This window comes from Hemicordylus capensis, chromosome 10, assembly GCF_027244095.1.
Source record: "Hemicordylus capensis ecotype Gifberg chromosome 10, rHemCap1.1.pri, whole genome shotgun sequence".
In the NCBI taxonomy this organism is placed as follows: domain Eukaryota; kingdom Metazoa; phylum Chordata; class Lepidosauria; order Squamata; family Cordylidae; genus Hemicordylus; species Hemicordylus capensis.
Window position 1 is genome coordinate 25,343,792 of NC_069666.1, and position 13,521 is coordinate 25,357,312.

The 13,521-nt window shown below is 44.4% G+C and overlaps 2 protein-coding genes across 23 annotated transcripts in view; one reads left to right on the plus strand and one right to left on the minus strand.

The window, feature by feature from the left end:
* Nucleotides 1-2,845, minus strand: part of TARS3 (threonyl-tRNA synthetase 3) — a 46,480-nt gene extending 43,635 nt beyond the window's left edge. For 3 of the 7 annotated variants that reach the window (XM_053271928.1, XM_053271929.1, XM_053271927.1), the window contains exons 1-2: nucleotides 2,278-2,828; nucleotides 1,022-1,111 (exon numbers count right to left, since the gene is read on the minus strand). In XM_053271928.1, coding sequence (XP_053127903.1) covers nucleotides 1,022-1,111; nucleotides 2,278-2,565 — 378 coding nt within the window. In that variant the 5' untranslated portion in view covers nucleotides 2,566-2,828. Of the gene's footprint in view, nucleotides 1-1,021; nucleotides 1,112-2,277 lie in introns of all 7 variants that reach the window. The other 4 variants (XR_008311389.1, XM_053271930.1, XM_053271933.1 and 1 more) reach the window with 4 other exon arrangements.
* TJP1 (tight junction protein 1) overlaps nucleotides 1,938-13,521 on the plus strand; it is a 344,987-nt gene continuing 333,403 nt past the window's right edge. For 13 of the 16 annotated variants that reach the window (XM_053271901.1, XM_053271903.1, XM_053271907.1 and 10 more), the window contains exons 1-2: nucleotides 8,893-9,268; nucleotides 12,601-12,754. In XM_053271901.1, the coding sequence (XP_053127876.1) occupies nucleotides 8,926-9,268; nucleotides 12,601-12,754 (497 nt within the window). In that variant the 5' untranslated portion in view covers nucleotides 8,893-8,925. Of the gene's footprint in view, nucleotides 2,081-2,838; nucleotides 2,936-3,132; nucleotides 3,202-3,387; nucleotides 3,441-8,892; nucleotides 9,269-12,600; nucleotides 12,755-13,521 lie in introns of those variants that run through there. The other 3 variants (XM_053271916.1, XM_053271915.1, XM_053271911.1) reach the window with 3 other exon arrangements.

The window sequence follows — 13,521 nt, forward strand, 5'->3', positions numbered from 1 at the left end:
CCCTGTGAAGTAGGTTAGGCTGAGAGAGAAGTGACTGGCCCAGAGTCACCCAGCTAGTTTTATGGCTGAATGGGGATTTGAACTCGGGTCTCCCCGGTCCTAGTCCAGCACTCTAACCACTACACCACGCTGGCTCTCTTATAGCTAGCAAAATTCATTTGAGCTCATTAAGAACCAAATATTCTAAAGCTTATATATATATGTTGCCTCCAGTCGCTGGATATATTGTTGACATACATAGTATAGAATACAATATGGTATGAAATTTAACATCGCTCTGTATTATTAATTACATACTTTTGCTGTCTTGCTACCTTTATACTCGGTGTCATTCTGTTATTAGCGTTGACTAACTTTTATATATAGTTCTATGTTCATCGTTTTCTCTTCTACTTCTTATACTAAGTAATTTTATAAAGACTTTTTATTATTTTGTAGAAGTAGCTTGTTTGAACTGTTTTTGTCTATTTTCCTGTTATGCTGGTCAAAGACCAAAATAAAGACTATGCTAGGCTGCTCTTTCCTTATGCCTTTAAAGCACCCAGGAACAAACAAACAAAAAACAAACAAACCCCAGCTTCATCAGGGATTTTCATTTTTTTAAAAAGTTGGTAATCAAACTAACTGGTATATTCAGGGGCAAACTAGACATTTGCAGGTATGCTTTGTTAACAGGCTGGTTTCTAACTGGAAGTGACTTGAAGATGAACTCTTTCCCCTTATGACATTTCCCTACCAAAGATCACCCTGTCAATGCTATTCGTCCCCAAACAGCTGCTATATTGTTGTTTCATCTGTATACTTTTAATTGATTACTGTTAGCTAATTTACTGCAATAGAAAAGAAGGGCCCACATGCCCAAAATAATCAATAAATCTTGGTGGTTTGTGAGTTATGCATTTAAGATTTATTTTTATGGGCATTTAAAGAGTATCCTGCACTGAACCTCTGAGACAGAGTCAGGGCAGACAAACAACCATCACCATTTAGGATGATCCCAGAAGTCTAGAAGCCCACCTACCTCGCTTTTACATCCACTGCCATCTTGGTTTTCCTCCTTCTCCCTTTTAGGTTTACTCTGGAAAGCAATTAAGTTTGCACAGTGAAGCTCCTAAGTCGAGAAACAGTTGGACAACATTATAAAATGGTTATGCCAAATGATCAAGTTACCGTAAAACAACTGCTCGGACCCAGGGGTGTAGCTATAATTGAGCAGATGGGTTCAAAGAACCCGAGACACCCAGCTCCTGAAGTCCCCCCAACTCCACCAGTCCCCATTTTCTTCGTTATCTCCCCCACTCCAAGGGGCAGCTGGGGAGAGGGGTGAATAGGGGTCCCCTCTCCCCTGGCTACGCCCGTCGGAACCATTCACTAGAAACACAAAGAAGCTGGAATCCTAGGCATTCCTTCCTTGGGAATTAGCTCCTGGTGGGTTGGTAACCCTCCCTTTAGGACTTGCTTGGTACCCTCTTCTCTTACCCTGCTCCAGTTTATCAAATCCTAGTCCAGACAATACTTTACCAGCCCAGGGTTGCATGCCCTAACCTAATCTGAACGGGCCCAAAGGTCCTTGAAACAAGGTGCCCAGAACCAGGGACACACACAGAGAGCCTTGCAGATCAGGATCCCAGTCCTGCCTGCAAACGCTAGAGAGTCACAGCCCCCCAGGGCCAGGTGGTGGTGGTGAATGCTGTTCTGTATTCGATTTCTATACCGCCCTTCCAAAGATGTCTCAAGGCGGTTTACACAGAGAAATAGCAAACAAATAAGAGGGCTCCCTGTCCCCAAAGGGCTCGCAATCTAAAAAAGCAGAATAGGCTAGACCACAGCCACTGGAGAAATGCTGTGCTGGGGATGGAGAGAACCAGTTGCTCCCCCCCCCCGATAATAAATAAAGAAAACCCAAAAGGAGGCGCCTCTTTGCCCAGTTAGCGGGGGTCTGCCTGCCAAGGAGGATCCCTCCGTTTCATTTCCATCCTTGCGGGCCACATTTCTGCCCCTTCTCGGAACTAAGGGTGGGGGGCGTCGTGCACGCGTCTTTCTCCTCCTCCCCCCTTTACCCGCACAACCACCTTGTGAGGTAGGCCGGCCCCCCGCTCCTGTGTCGCGGGGGGGTCCTCCCCCCACTCACCCTCCCCGGGGAGACAGAGGCCTCGACACCCCCAGCAGCCCGCTCTCCTCGGGAGCAAGCCCCGCGCGGCGGCAATGGGGCTACTCGCCGCCCCCCCCGACCCATGAGGAAGAGCGAGCCGAGCCTGGCCGTCCCCGCCGCCTCACCTCCTCCGGGCCTCCTCCCGCAATTGGCGGCGGCGCCGGGTGGTCCCCGCCGCGGGCCAGCTCGGCCGCCAGGCTGCGGCGGAGGTGCAGGAGGCGGTAGCGGAGCTTCTCGTTCTCGGCCCGCAGCGCCTGCAGCTCCGGGCTGGCCGCCGCCTCCAGCGGGGCCAGGAGAAGGAGGAGGCCGCCGCCAAGCTCAGGCTCCTTCAGGCGCGCGATGTCGGCCGCCAGCCCGCGGAGCTCCTGCTCCTGCCGAAGCAGGCGCGACGCCACCCCGCTGGCCGCCGCCATCGCCCGGGCCGCCGGCCTCCTACTGCTGCTGCTGCTGCTGCTGCTGGCTGAGGGGGCGGCCCAGCCGGCAGCTGAGGCGAGGAGCCAAGCTGAGCGCTCCTTCTCCGCCTCCCCCGGCTCGGTGGTGGTGAAGGGCCGCGGAAAGGCCCCCGCCGTCCAATTGTATAAGTCAACATAGAATTAGCACGGCAGTGTTTAAGGGGTTTCTGGTCGAGAATAATCCGTTAAAACAATTTTGATTGGATAAAAAGGCACGCGCGCGGGGTGGGAGGGTGTGTGCGTGTGCGCGGATTCTTCTTTCTGCGAGCGTTAGAACACCCCCGCCCCCCTTTTATTAAACTTCTCCCGTCAAGCCGAATAACACAGATGTGTACGTTGAACTGTTTTAACTTTTATCTATATATTTATTTATGTGTGTGTGTTTTAATTGCTGTTGGCCGCCCAGAGACGTAAGTTTGGGCGGGGTATAAATCTGAGAAATAAATAAATAAATGTTCCCCTCAAAAGCATTTTATCCCCGCCCCCCCCCCGCAAAAAAAAAGTGGTTTTCGTGGCGAGTTGCTCCTCGAGCTTTCCTTCTGTCTGCACTCCTGCAAAAAGGTCTCTCTCTCTCCCATCCCCCATGAATGTTAGCAGGTATTGAAAATGTTTTAATGGGTCATTATTATTTTAAATGTACAGCTGGGCATGTTGCATTTTCAAGCCGAGGGGTACGGATTATTATTTTGTACGCCGGCGGTTTTGCCTAGTTAAAAATGTCAAATACGAAGTGGTGCTTAGGCGGTTGTAAATCCATTCATGCCTCTCCGTTTTCCCCCTCAGGTACGCTACAGGTGCTCAGAAGTGTCTTGTGCCAGAAATGTTGGAAATAAATGGTAATTTTGATCTAATTATTCCTGGGGACACAGGGAGGGGGAGCTGGCAGGAGTTTGGAAGAAGCCACTTCAGTTCACATTTTAGTTTTAAATGATCCGTTGTAAAGTTTTAATAGGTTTTAACCCATTTTAATGGATTTTTTTGTTGCATTTTAACTTTTGGAAACTTTCCTGGGAAGAGTTTTGTGAAAAGTGATACAGAAACTGACAAACAAACATTTTTTTAAATAAATGTTTATAAACATTTATAAACAAACCAACCAGCCCAGGGCTTGCTACATTTGCCCCCATAAGCACAAGATGGCAGTGTTCTTGAGCACTTGAGTTAAGCAACCAAGGCCTTACACTGACCACAGGGTTGCTCTAATAATTAATGCTATAATGTTGAAGTGTCAACAGGCAGCTAAAAGATTCAAACATAAAGAATATTCATTCTGTTGGTATGCTGTGTATTCCATGAAGCTAATCTATAATATGTTCATTATGTTCTAATGCTCTGGAATAAGAAACAGGGCATTTTCTTAGAGTAAGAAAACAAATGATAATTAAGAAATACCAGTGAAAGGAACAAGAGTTACTTTGGGATATATTATGTATTGGTGTAATATTTTGAGAATTATAATTATTAATCAAGTGGATGGACTCGATGATGATAGCAATGAATGCACCACTGAGAGACCTTAAAGGCCAAGCTGAAGACAGATAATCCTGGAGAGAATCTACCTATGTGGTCACTAAGAGTCGACACCGACTTGACAGCACTTAATCAAATCAATTATCAATTATTATTTGATCATTATTCAAATTATCAAATTAATTATTTGATTGAATTGACTGAAAGGTTGTCTCATTTATGCAGGCTGCAAATATTGAAGTCATTCATACAATCAAAAACATGTTCTACTCAGATTTGGGAACTGTGTGTGGTCCCAATTTTCAGTTGTGTGGAAGCAAGCTAGATGGAAAACCTGGATAGCTTTTCCTCCTATCTTGCTTCCACACAATCACTTCTACCCAGGTTTTCCTACTACCTTGCTTCCACACAACCGAAAATTGGACCACACACAGCTCGCAAAACTGGGTAGAACGCAGTTTTTGATTGTGTGAATGGCCTCACTATCTATCTATCATGAATACAAAGCACTTATCAAACCTGTAGGTGGCCAGCACCATCTTAAAGCATTTCCCCTTCCCTCACGCACACAGAAGGGAATGCCTCTTCTGAAATGCTGGTGATGATAGACACATTCATAATCTAAAATGAAAAGAAGTATGCCTTGTACATCAGAATTATTATTGTCAACCACATGCAAGTTTCATCAATTAATTGGTCAAGAAATTGGAAGCAACTCCCATGATTCATTGAATAAGGCTTCTTTAATCAGTTGATATTCCAGAAAGATGAGGAATGTTGTCTGCCTGAGAGTTCATTCTCCACACAATATAGGAAGTGATTTGTGAACTCCGCAAACTCTGTGGGCAGTTTTCACTCAGGGGAGGCTCCTCAACCTCGAAGCTCACTGGATGGCCTTGAGCAAGTTGTCAGGTCTCTACATAATCTACTCCACAGGCTTGCTGTGAGGAGAAAACAGATAACCCTAGACATGCTGCCCATGAGCAAAAACAGTGGGCCAACACTATGTGACTGGTCTGACTGGAATCACAGTGCCAAGTCAATGGTGCCCTACCAAAGCCCTGATAGCCTTTTAAAATTGCTTTAGTTTGGGCCATTTTGAGTGGAGGAGAGGTGTGAGCTGTTTTTCCACCACCCCACCCACCCCCACAACTGGCTGGTCCAAGCAGTATACAAGCCGGCTGACTGAGTTGGCCTAAGCGTTTCTTAGTAGTGCAGGCATAACTACATGTTACACACCAATGTGGGCAACCAGTGATTATTATTATTTTTAATTGTTTATTTCTATGTAAATCACTTTGGGAATTTCTGTTGAAAAGTGGTATATAAATATCTGTTGTATTCGTAATGAACTCCCAATAGACTTTTTTAAAAAATGAAAAGCAAATTTGGGAGGGAATAATTCAGAGCAGAGGAGTTGGCGGGGAGGCAGTGCTTAACCATTTTCTCACTAGGCATTTTTTCCTGTTCGAAATTGCACCCCCAGCTACTTCTCCTCCCAAATGTGGTTTCAGAAGTGTGTTTCCCTTCACATATGTGTGTGGAACTGCACAGGGGACAGGTTGAAGGGGTGGGTATGGAAAAATAGCTCACAGCTCATGTCTCTCCACTCAAAATGGCCCCATCTGAACCAGTTTTTTTACAGGTTACCTGGCCTTTATTACACATATTTGCATATAAAGAGTTGTTTGGTCCATGACAGTCCTGAATTACTTGGCAGGGCACCATTGTTCCCCTGCAACAGTAATAAGCAGTGTGGTAACAATGCCCACATCAGATGCTTCAATCAAAGAACAGTGTCATGCAGAGGTGCACCTAGGTAATTTTGGAGCCTGGACCTAAAGGCCTTTGGAGCCCCCTCCCTCCTGACCTGTTGTAAGTTGATCACTATCCCACTACACACACAGAGACACACATACCATGACACACTCAGTATTTTTTTTTTAAATCATGAGGGTTTTTGAGGGCACAAACAGCAACTGAATTCACAAGAATGTAAGAATATACAAGTTGTTCTAGTAAGAACTAATCAGCCTACTTTCCTTTCACTGTCTCTACATCTGGACTAAATTTGGTGCAAATTGATGTCCACAAGTTAGATCTCTTGCACCTCAAATGTTCATGTGACCATTATCTTGGATCCGGATGGATGTATCCATTACAAACTGCACCACTGAGGTGTCCCTGTGTGTCACTCACTACAGCTGTTCTGAATTTGGTTCAAATCGGTTAGACGGTCCTGAAGTTTGTGCACTTGCACCTCAAAAGTTAATGTATCCACCATCTTGGATTGGGGTGGGTGACATCATCACGAACTACACCATTGGGGCATCCCTATGTCCATTCAGCTATAGGAAATTTGGTTCAAATCGATTAAGTGGTTCACAAGTTAGTTCACTTGCTCCTCAAACGTTTATGCTTCCGCCATCTTGAATCAGGGTGGATGACATTATCACAACTACACCACTGAGGTGTCCCTGTGTGTCACTCACAACAACTGTACCTAATTTGGTTCAAATCAGCTAGACAGTTCACAAGTTAGCCCACTTGCACCTCAAACGTTCATGCGTCTGCCATCCTTGACATCACAGGATGTGGTGACAGCCAACAACCTAGATGGCTTAAGAGGGGTTTGGATAACTTCATGGAGGAGAGGTCTATCAAAGGCTACCAGTCGGAGGGCTGTGGGCCACCTCCAGCCTCAAAGGAAGGATGCCTCTGAGTACCAGTTGCAGGGGAGTAATGGCAGGAGAGAGGGCATGCCCTCAACTCCTGCCTGTGGCTTCCAGCAGCATCTGGTGGGCCACTGTGAGAAACAGGATGCTGGACTAGATGGGCCTTGGGCCTGATCCAGCAGGGCTGTTCTTATGTTTCCTATGTTTCACAAACTATGCCATTGAGATGTCCCTACAGCTGCAGCAAATTTGGTTCAAATTGGTTAAGCAGTTCACAAGTTAGCTCACTTGCTCCTCAAAAGTTTACATCTTGAATTGGCATGGATGACATCATCACAAGTTATGCCATTGAGGTGTCCGTATGTGTCACTCACTGCAGCTGTACCCAGTTTGGTTCAAATAGGTTAAGTGGTCCACAAATGCTTGTGCCTCAGAAGTTAATGCGGCCTCCATCTTGAATCAGCGTGGATGACATCATCACACGCCACGTCATTAGGGCTTCCCTATGTGTCTCTACAGCTGTTGCAAATTTGGTTCAAATCAGGTGGTTCACAAGTTAGCCAAAGTTTACACATCCACTGTCTTGGTTCGGGATGGATTACATCATCACAAACAACGCTGTTGAGGTGTCCCTATGTGTCCCTACAACTGTACCTGATTTGGTTCATATTGGTCCAGGCGTTGCGAAGTTGATGGTCAGACACACACACGGACACACACACAGAATGCCGGGTGATCTCATAAGCCTACTGGAAAGTAGGCTAAAAAAAACAGGTATGTCTATGCAAAGATGCATCAGCAGATACATTTCAACACTCAACATATTCCCATCCCACATATTTTTTTCCCTACTCCCCACTCTGTCTCTAAAGCACCTGGCGCAGGTCACAATCGCACTCGGCTGCCCAGCACAGTGTGGGCCGGTGGCATGGTGCAGCAACCACACCACCCAGGACAAACTAAAGAGGATTGGGGGGGGCCCCAGGGGGTGCAAGCCCTGGACTTCAGCCCCAAAGTCCAGGGGTAAGAGCCCCTCTGGAGCCATGACTTAGATGGAAAATCCTCAGCAATGTTAGGGATCATTTATTTGCAGTGTTACATGGCAACCCTAGCTCTGTGCAAGTTGTACACGCAGTGGTAATTCATGCAATGGAAAAGCAGAAACATATGGGCAAGAATATCCATGTGTGAGTGTGGGTGACAGTCCAATGATTGTGGAAGGGTGACCACACAGACAAGTAGTATACATGCCTTTAAAAAAAAATCCCTGTAGAAACAGAACAACACCTGTCCCCACCCCCCACAAAAAAGTGCTTTACCTTGCAGGCATTTACATGTTAAGAAGGGATGTTATGCAAGTGTGATCCTTAGTGAATAATTACTGCTGGCAGTACACCTACATTGCTGCTGTAAGAATCTCTTCTCTTAATCCTAATTCATTAAGTAGACACTATTTATGAGGTTGTTGTTGTTTTTAAAGGTCCAGCTACTCAGTGACAACTAAAGACATATTCAACATTAAAAGCCTGAAGGGTCTTAAGGGGGGGAAATTTCATTTCTCCCCCCACCCCGCACTCCCCCATGAAGACAAATTACTTTCTTAAAAACAATGCACACAACAGATCTCTAGGTCTTTTATTTCATCAATATGTTAAATATAACATAGTATTACCTTTGAAATGCTACTTAAAGGGACAGTGGATTTTGTGTGGTGGCCCCCATACTTTGTATCCACCTGAAGACATTTCCTTTTCTTTTAACACCAGTTTGGCATGGAGAATCCATCTGATATGCTGTCCTCTTCAATAAATCGGTTATTACCAAGGGGGTATCTTTTTTGAAGATTGGTTACAGAATTAAAAAGTAAAAGTAGCCCACCTATTCTCAGGCTTTCTCATTACGGTTGCAGAGATGCTTGTTAATGCTTGTAAAGGGCTAATTAGTGGAAAGTAATCCTCTTAGGGAGCTGCAGGCATTGCACTTGGTGTGTGTGTGTGTTTTTTCTTTTATAATTTGGATATAGGGCCTCTGCATTCCAGTGGAATTGCAATAACTATAGGCAGAAAACAAGTATTTGCATTTCCCCTGTCTGCATTATGCATCTGCTGCTTGTTGAAGACTCTACAGCTGACACAGGGTTGGATTTTTAAAAAATATTTTCAGCATAAATGCAAAAATGTTTGGATGGTCAGCCCAGTCTTTGTTTTATAACTGTGCAAAACCAACACAAAAAGAAAACCAAGATAGGAGCTACTGGCTTGCTGATATCCTAAGCAACCACAGGCAGAGAATTGTGGCAGAGCTGGATGTGCAGAAAGTGCTGTCATATCTGGTTTACGAGAGAGTCTTTTCCTTGGAGGAGTACAAAGACATTTTGTCCAGGGAATGCTGCAAGAAGCGAGCTGCATATTTTTTAGAGAAACTCTCTTGGAAAGGTCCCCGTGCCTTCTCCGCATTCTGTTCCATTCTGGAGGAGGTCTGCCCCCACTTACTCCTATCCATTCTCCTTGACTATCAAGGTAAGGTCACAGGTCCGGCTCCGAAATGTTCCAAGTATGTTATCGACAGTGCCTTAGAAGCCTCCAACACTAATAGTCTATAATTAGTAGTTACTTTCTCTCTTGTGCTCGGCATCTGTTCTCCTTATGGTTCCTTATTGAAACAAAGGGAAATCCAAGGGAACAGAAGTATCTGGGCTGTATTAAAAAAATGCTGGGAAGTGTTTTGTTTTGTTTAAGTGATGGGTGCAAACTGATAATAGAAACTATTAATAGATTTAGATGATTGCTGATGCTGAGTAACCAGTCGGTTGATTAGAAACACTCTCATATTCAAACAAGCAAAAAACCCCAAAAGTATTTTATAGTAGTCACTTTGTTATTAATGCTCGAATTTGATGGCTTGTTCAGCAGCTGTTTGCCTTTGAAAGCTGTGTATTTCCTTTTCATATCAGAGTCGGCTATATTCATGGTACACTCTGTACTATACTTTAGGTCGCAGGATGTATCATTATGAAACCATACTGGAGTCATCGGTGAGAACTGTTACAGGATAAGGGGTTGTCAGTAGATAATTAAAGAACACATTGCTACAAGCAGATTGCTAGATATAAGCAACTGTAACTTAACCTCAGGGCAGCTCCGTTACATGCATCCTAAAAAGATTTCACAAGTCAAACTACAATGCCCAAACTAGAATTTAAGCTGATTTAATCCCATTGATTCCAGTGAAACTGGGTGGGCTTTAATCCAGGTATGTGTCTTAACTACACTGGAGTCTGTTTCAAGCCCTCTTGTTGCACTTGCGGGGAAAAGGATTTACACAAAGGCTGCAAACTGCACACATCTGGGGACCCAATTGCATGTGATGTTTAAAAGCATTATTAGTTCTGATTGACTGCATTTTAGTTTAGTGAACTGCAGCCAAATCAGGGCCCCTCATAAGTAAGGACCACAGCAAGGCTGTGACCATAGCAAAGGACTGTACAGCATTAAAGCCCCCCTGCTTCCCCACTGCACACCTAGTCTGTGAAGAGCTCCAATCCATCTGCTTTTTAACTTTTAAAATTTCTAACTTTTAACACCCCCCCTTTTTTAAAGGAAAACAAAGCCTGTCAGAACTAAGGGCACTTTAAACATCACGTGTGTTTGACTTAATAAGTACAGAAAATTAAAGAATTCCACAGGTTTTCTGTAGTGATTTACTTCAAATAGAATTGCTACATTTTCAGAAACAGAATGCACACCAAGGTGTGCTGATTAAGCAATAAAACTCCAAAGGTAGTCTGTCCTCTGGAATAGCCATTGCTTGCTCCTCCATTATTTCTGACTGTAAATTTAATTACCTTTAAAAACTTATGGTTACAAATCCAATTATGCTATAAGGCAATGGGGCTGTTTACCATACTTTACTTAGGAACAGATGACCATATATCTCTCTGTTTTTCGTCTTATGATTTACTGGACAGGTTTATGATGCTGTCAAGAACGCAAAAGTAGGAAGAAATCGAGTGTCATACCAATATCCATGTGATCATAATGGGGGGGGGGGGCGGAGGGATGGAGGAAGGCAGGGATCCATGCTTCTCCCTCCATGCAGCACGAGGATCTGGGGGATGGGGCTCATTTTCCTGGCTTCCAGGAATCCCACAATGCACTGTGCAATGATCAGAGTTCATTGGGGGATTCCCCTGGGAGTTAGGCACTCTAGGCACCCAACTCTGTGTATGCTCGGGCTACATGCAGTCTGAGCATACCAATGACCCTGAACCTGAGAGAAAGGGTGTGCTTGCGCCCTTTAACCCAGGTTAAAGCTTGTCTGTATGTATGTATGTATGTATGTATTTATTCGATTTTTATACTGCCCTTCTGAAATGGCTCAGGGCAGTTTACAATTTAAAACAGAAACCATTAAAACCAATAACAATTAAAACAAATATAAATATGAAGACCAATTAAAACACATCTTAAAAAACAATTAAACTATCAAAACAATTTAAACCCTGAAAACCAGGTTAACATTAAAACAATTAAAACTAATTAAAAACCCTGAAAGGCCAGGCCAAACAGATGGGTTTTAAGGGCGCTCTTGAAGGTCAGTAAGGAATTAAGATTACGAATTTCAGCTGGGAGTGCATTCCACAGCCCGGGAGCAGCTACCGAGAAGGCCCGCCTCTGAGTTGCCACCGAACGAACCGGTGGTAACTGGAGATGGACCTCCCCAGATGACCTTAACGTGTGGTGGGGATCATGTAAAAGAAGGCGCTCTCTAAGATATCTTGGACCCAAGCCATTCAGGGCTTCAAAGGTTATAACCAGCACTTTGTATTTTACCTGGAAACGAATCAGCAGCCAGTGTTTCAAAACAGGCATAATATGGTCTTTCCGGGTTGCCCCAGAGACCAATCTGGCTGCTGCATTCTGAACTAACTGAAGTAGATTGTAGATTCTTGGGCTTGCAAGGGAGGCAGCGCCAGGATCGCCCACAATCCTGGTGCTGCACACGAGTTGCCAAACCCAGGCAGGGCTGCCCAAGCCAAACCAAATTTGGCTGCTTGTGTGCACAGCCTCACGGTGTGTTCCATGTTATGTCAGGCACAAAAGGCAAAATATAAAAAGGAAGGATTCTTTCAAAAAGTTGTAGCATCTTCAGGATCATTAGGGCATCACATTTTCAGTCTATCCAACAGTTCTTTACCCTTTCCGTCTTCACTGTTTCCTTAAAAAAAAAAATCCTGTATTTGCATAAAATATATATCTTTGTCAAAGCACCTGGATGGAAATGCTTTGAAAAGTAGCATCTGGGTGCTACTCAAGTGCCCAGGTGTAATGCTGCTTTTGTGCAAAGACACTCTGAAAAGCTACAGGGCGGGGGAACCAATTCCTCTCCAGCAGACCCTAAAAAATCACAGCCTCCTTGGTTTGCTCCTCAATCCGAGCAACTTGCCTCATTAGAGGACCTTCCCTGGCTAAGCACCTGCTCCCTTTGTCTGTACTGTTGTCGTTTGGAACCTGATCAACTGCCTTGGGCTACATTCCTTGCATCGAATTCCTTCGACTTTCATTTGTGATCTGTGCCTACTTTGGATCATTCTAACTTGCCTCTGACCTCTCAGACTGAAAGCCTGCCCCTCTTGGACCCTGAATTTGACTGCTTGGGGCCTGGTCTCTGCTGAGTCCTGCAGATACACACTGTTACAAGTCATCTTTTTAGATTGAGACTTAGATGGGAGAATGATGGACAGGGCATGAATTTACTCTGCTACAAAATATACAGTGGCCTACAAGGTTTTGCACTAAGTGACTTTCAATCAAACATTAACAACTAAATAAATGTCTTTGCTCTTATCCAGGTGTGATGAACAGGAGCTTCCCAGATATATCATTTGAAAATTCAAAACTGAGAGTAGTATCTGAAATGGACATTCATGAAACCAGTGAAACCAGTGACCTGGAAGGAAATTCTTTGGTTGAGGACCAGATAAGTCACTCATTCAACAGATACAGGTGAAAAGTTTTATAATATTTTCAGATTTCATCTTTAGTCAGTCTCTAAGGTGCTTTCTCATTGCGGTCAGGGTTGTAGAGAGGCACTGCACCTCTGTAAGGACTGTGGACTTGATAGTAACAGCAGTATCAAGAGAGCTGGGAAGAAAAGTATTTCTATCACTCCACCCCCAGCACCTCCAACGGTCTCATCATTGAGGGTCCTAAGGGTGAGGAGTCACTTTACCCATGAGCTTATTGCTAATTAGGTGTCAAGGATTAGATAACCTCTTATTGCATAAGTGCATAACCTGGCCATCCAGGGCTGCTGTGACAGCTGTCATAGGCTTAGGTCCAGGTTACCCTAGAGAGTGCCTTCTTCTGCATGATCCCCACCACACATTAAGGTCATCTGGGGAGGTCCGTCTCCAATTACCACCGGTACGTCTGGTGGTGACTCAGAGGTGGGCCTTCTCTGTAGCTGCTCCTGGACTGTGGAATGCGCTCCCTGCAGAAATCCGTAATTCGAACTCTTTATTGGTTTTTAGGATAGCCCTTAAGACCTGTCTGTTTGGCCTGGCTTTCCAGGGTTTTTGAATTGTTATAAAGTGTTTTTAATGTACCTGTTTTTCAGGATTTTAAACTGTTTTATTGTTTAATTGTTTAATGGTATTTTATATTTTAATTATTGATTGATTTTAACTGTCTTTGTTTTATTTGTAAACCGCCCTGAGCCAGCTTTGGAAGGGTGGTATAAAAACTGAATGAATGAATGAATGAATAATAGG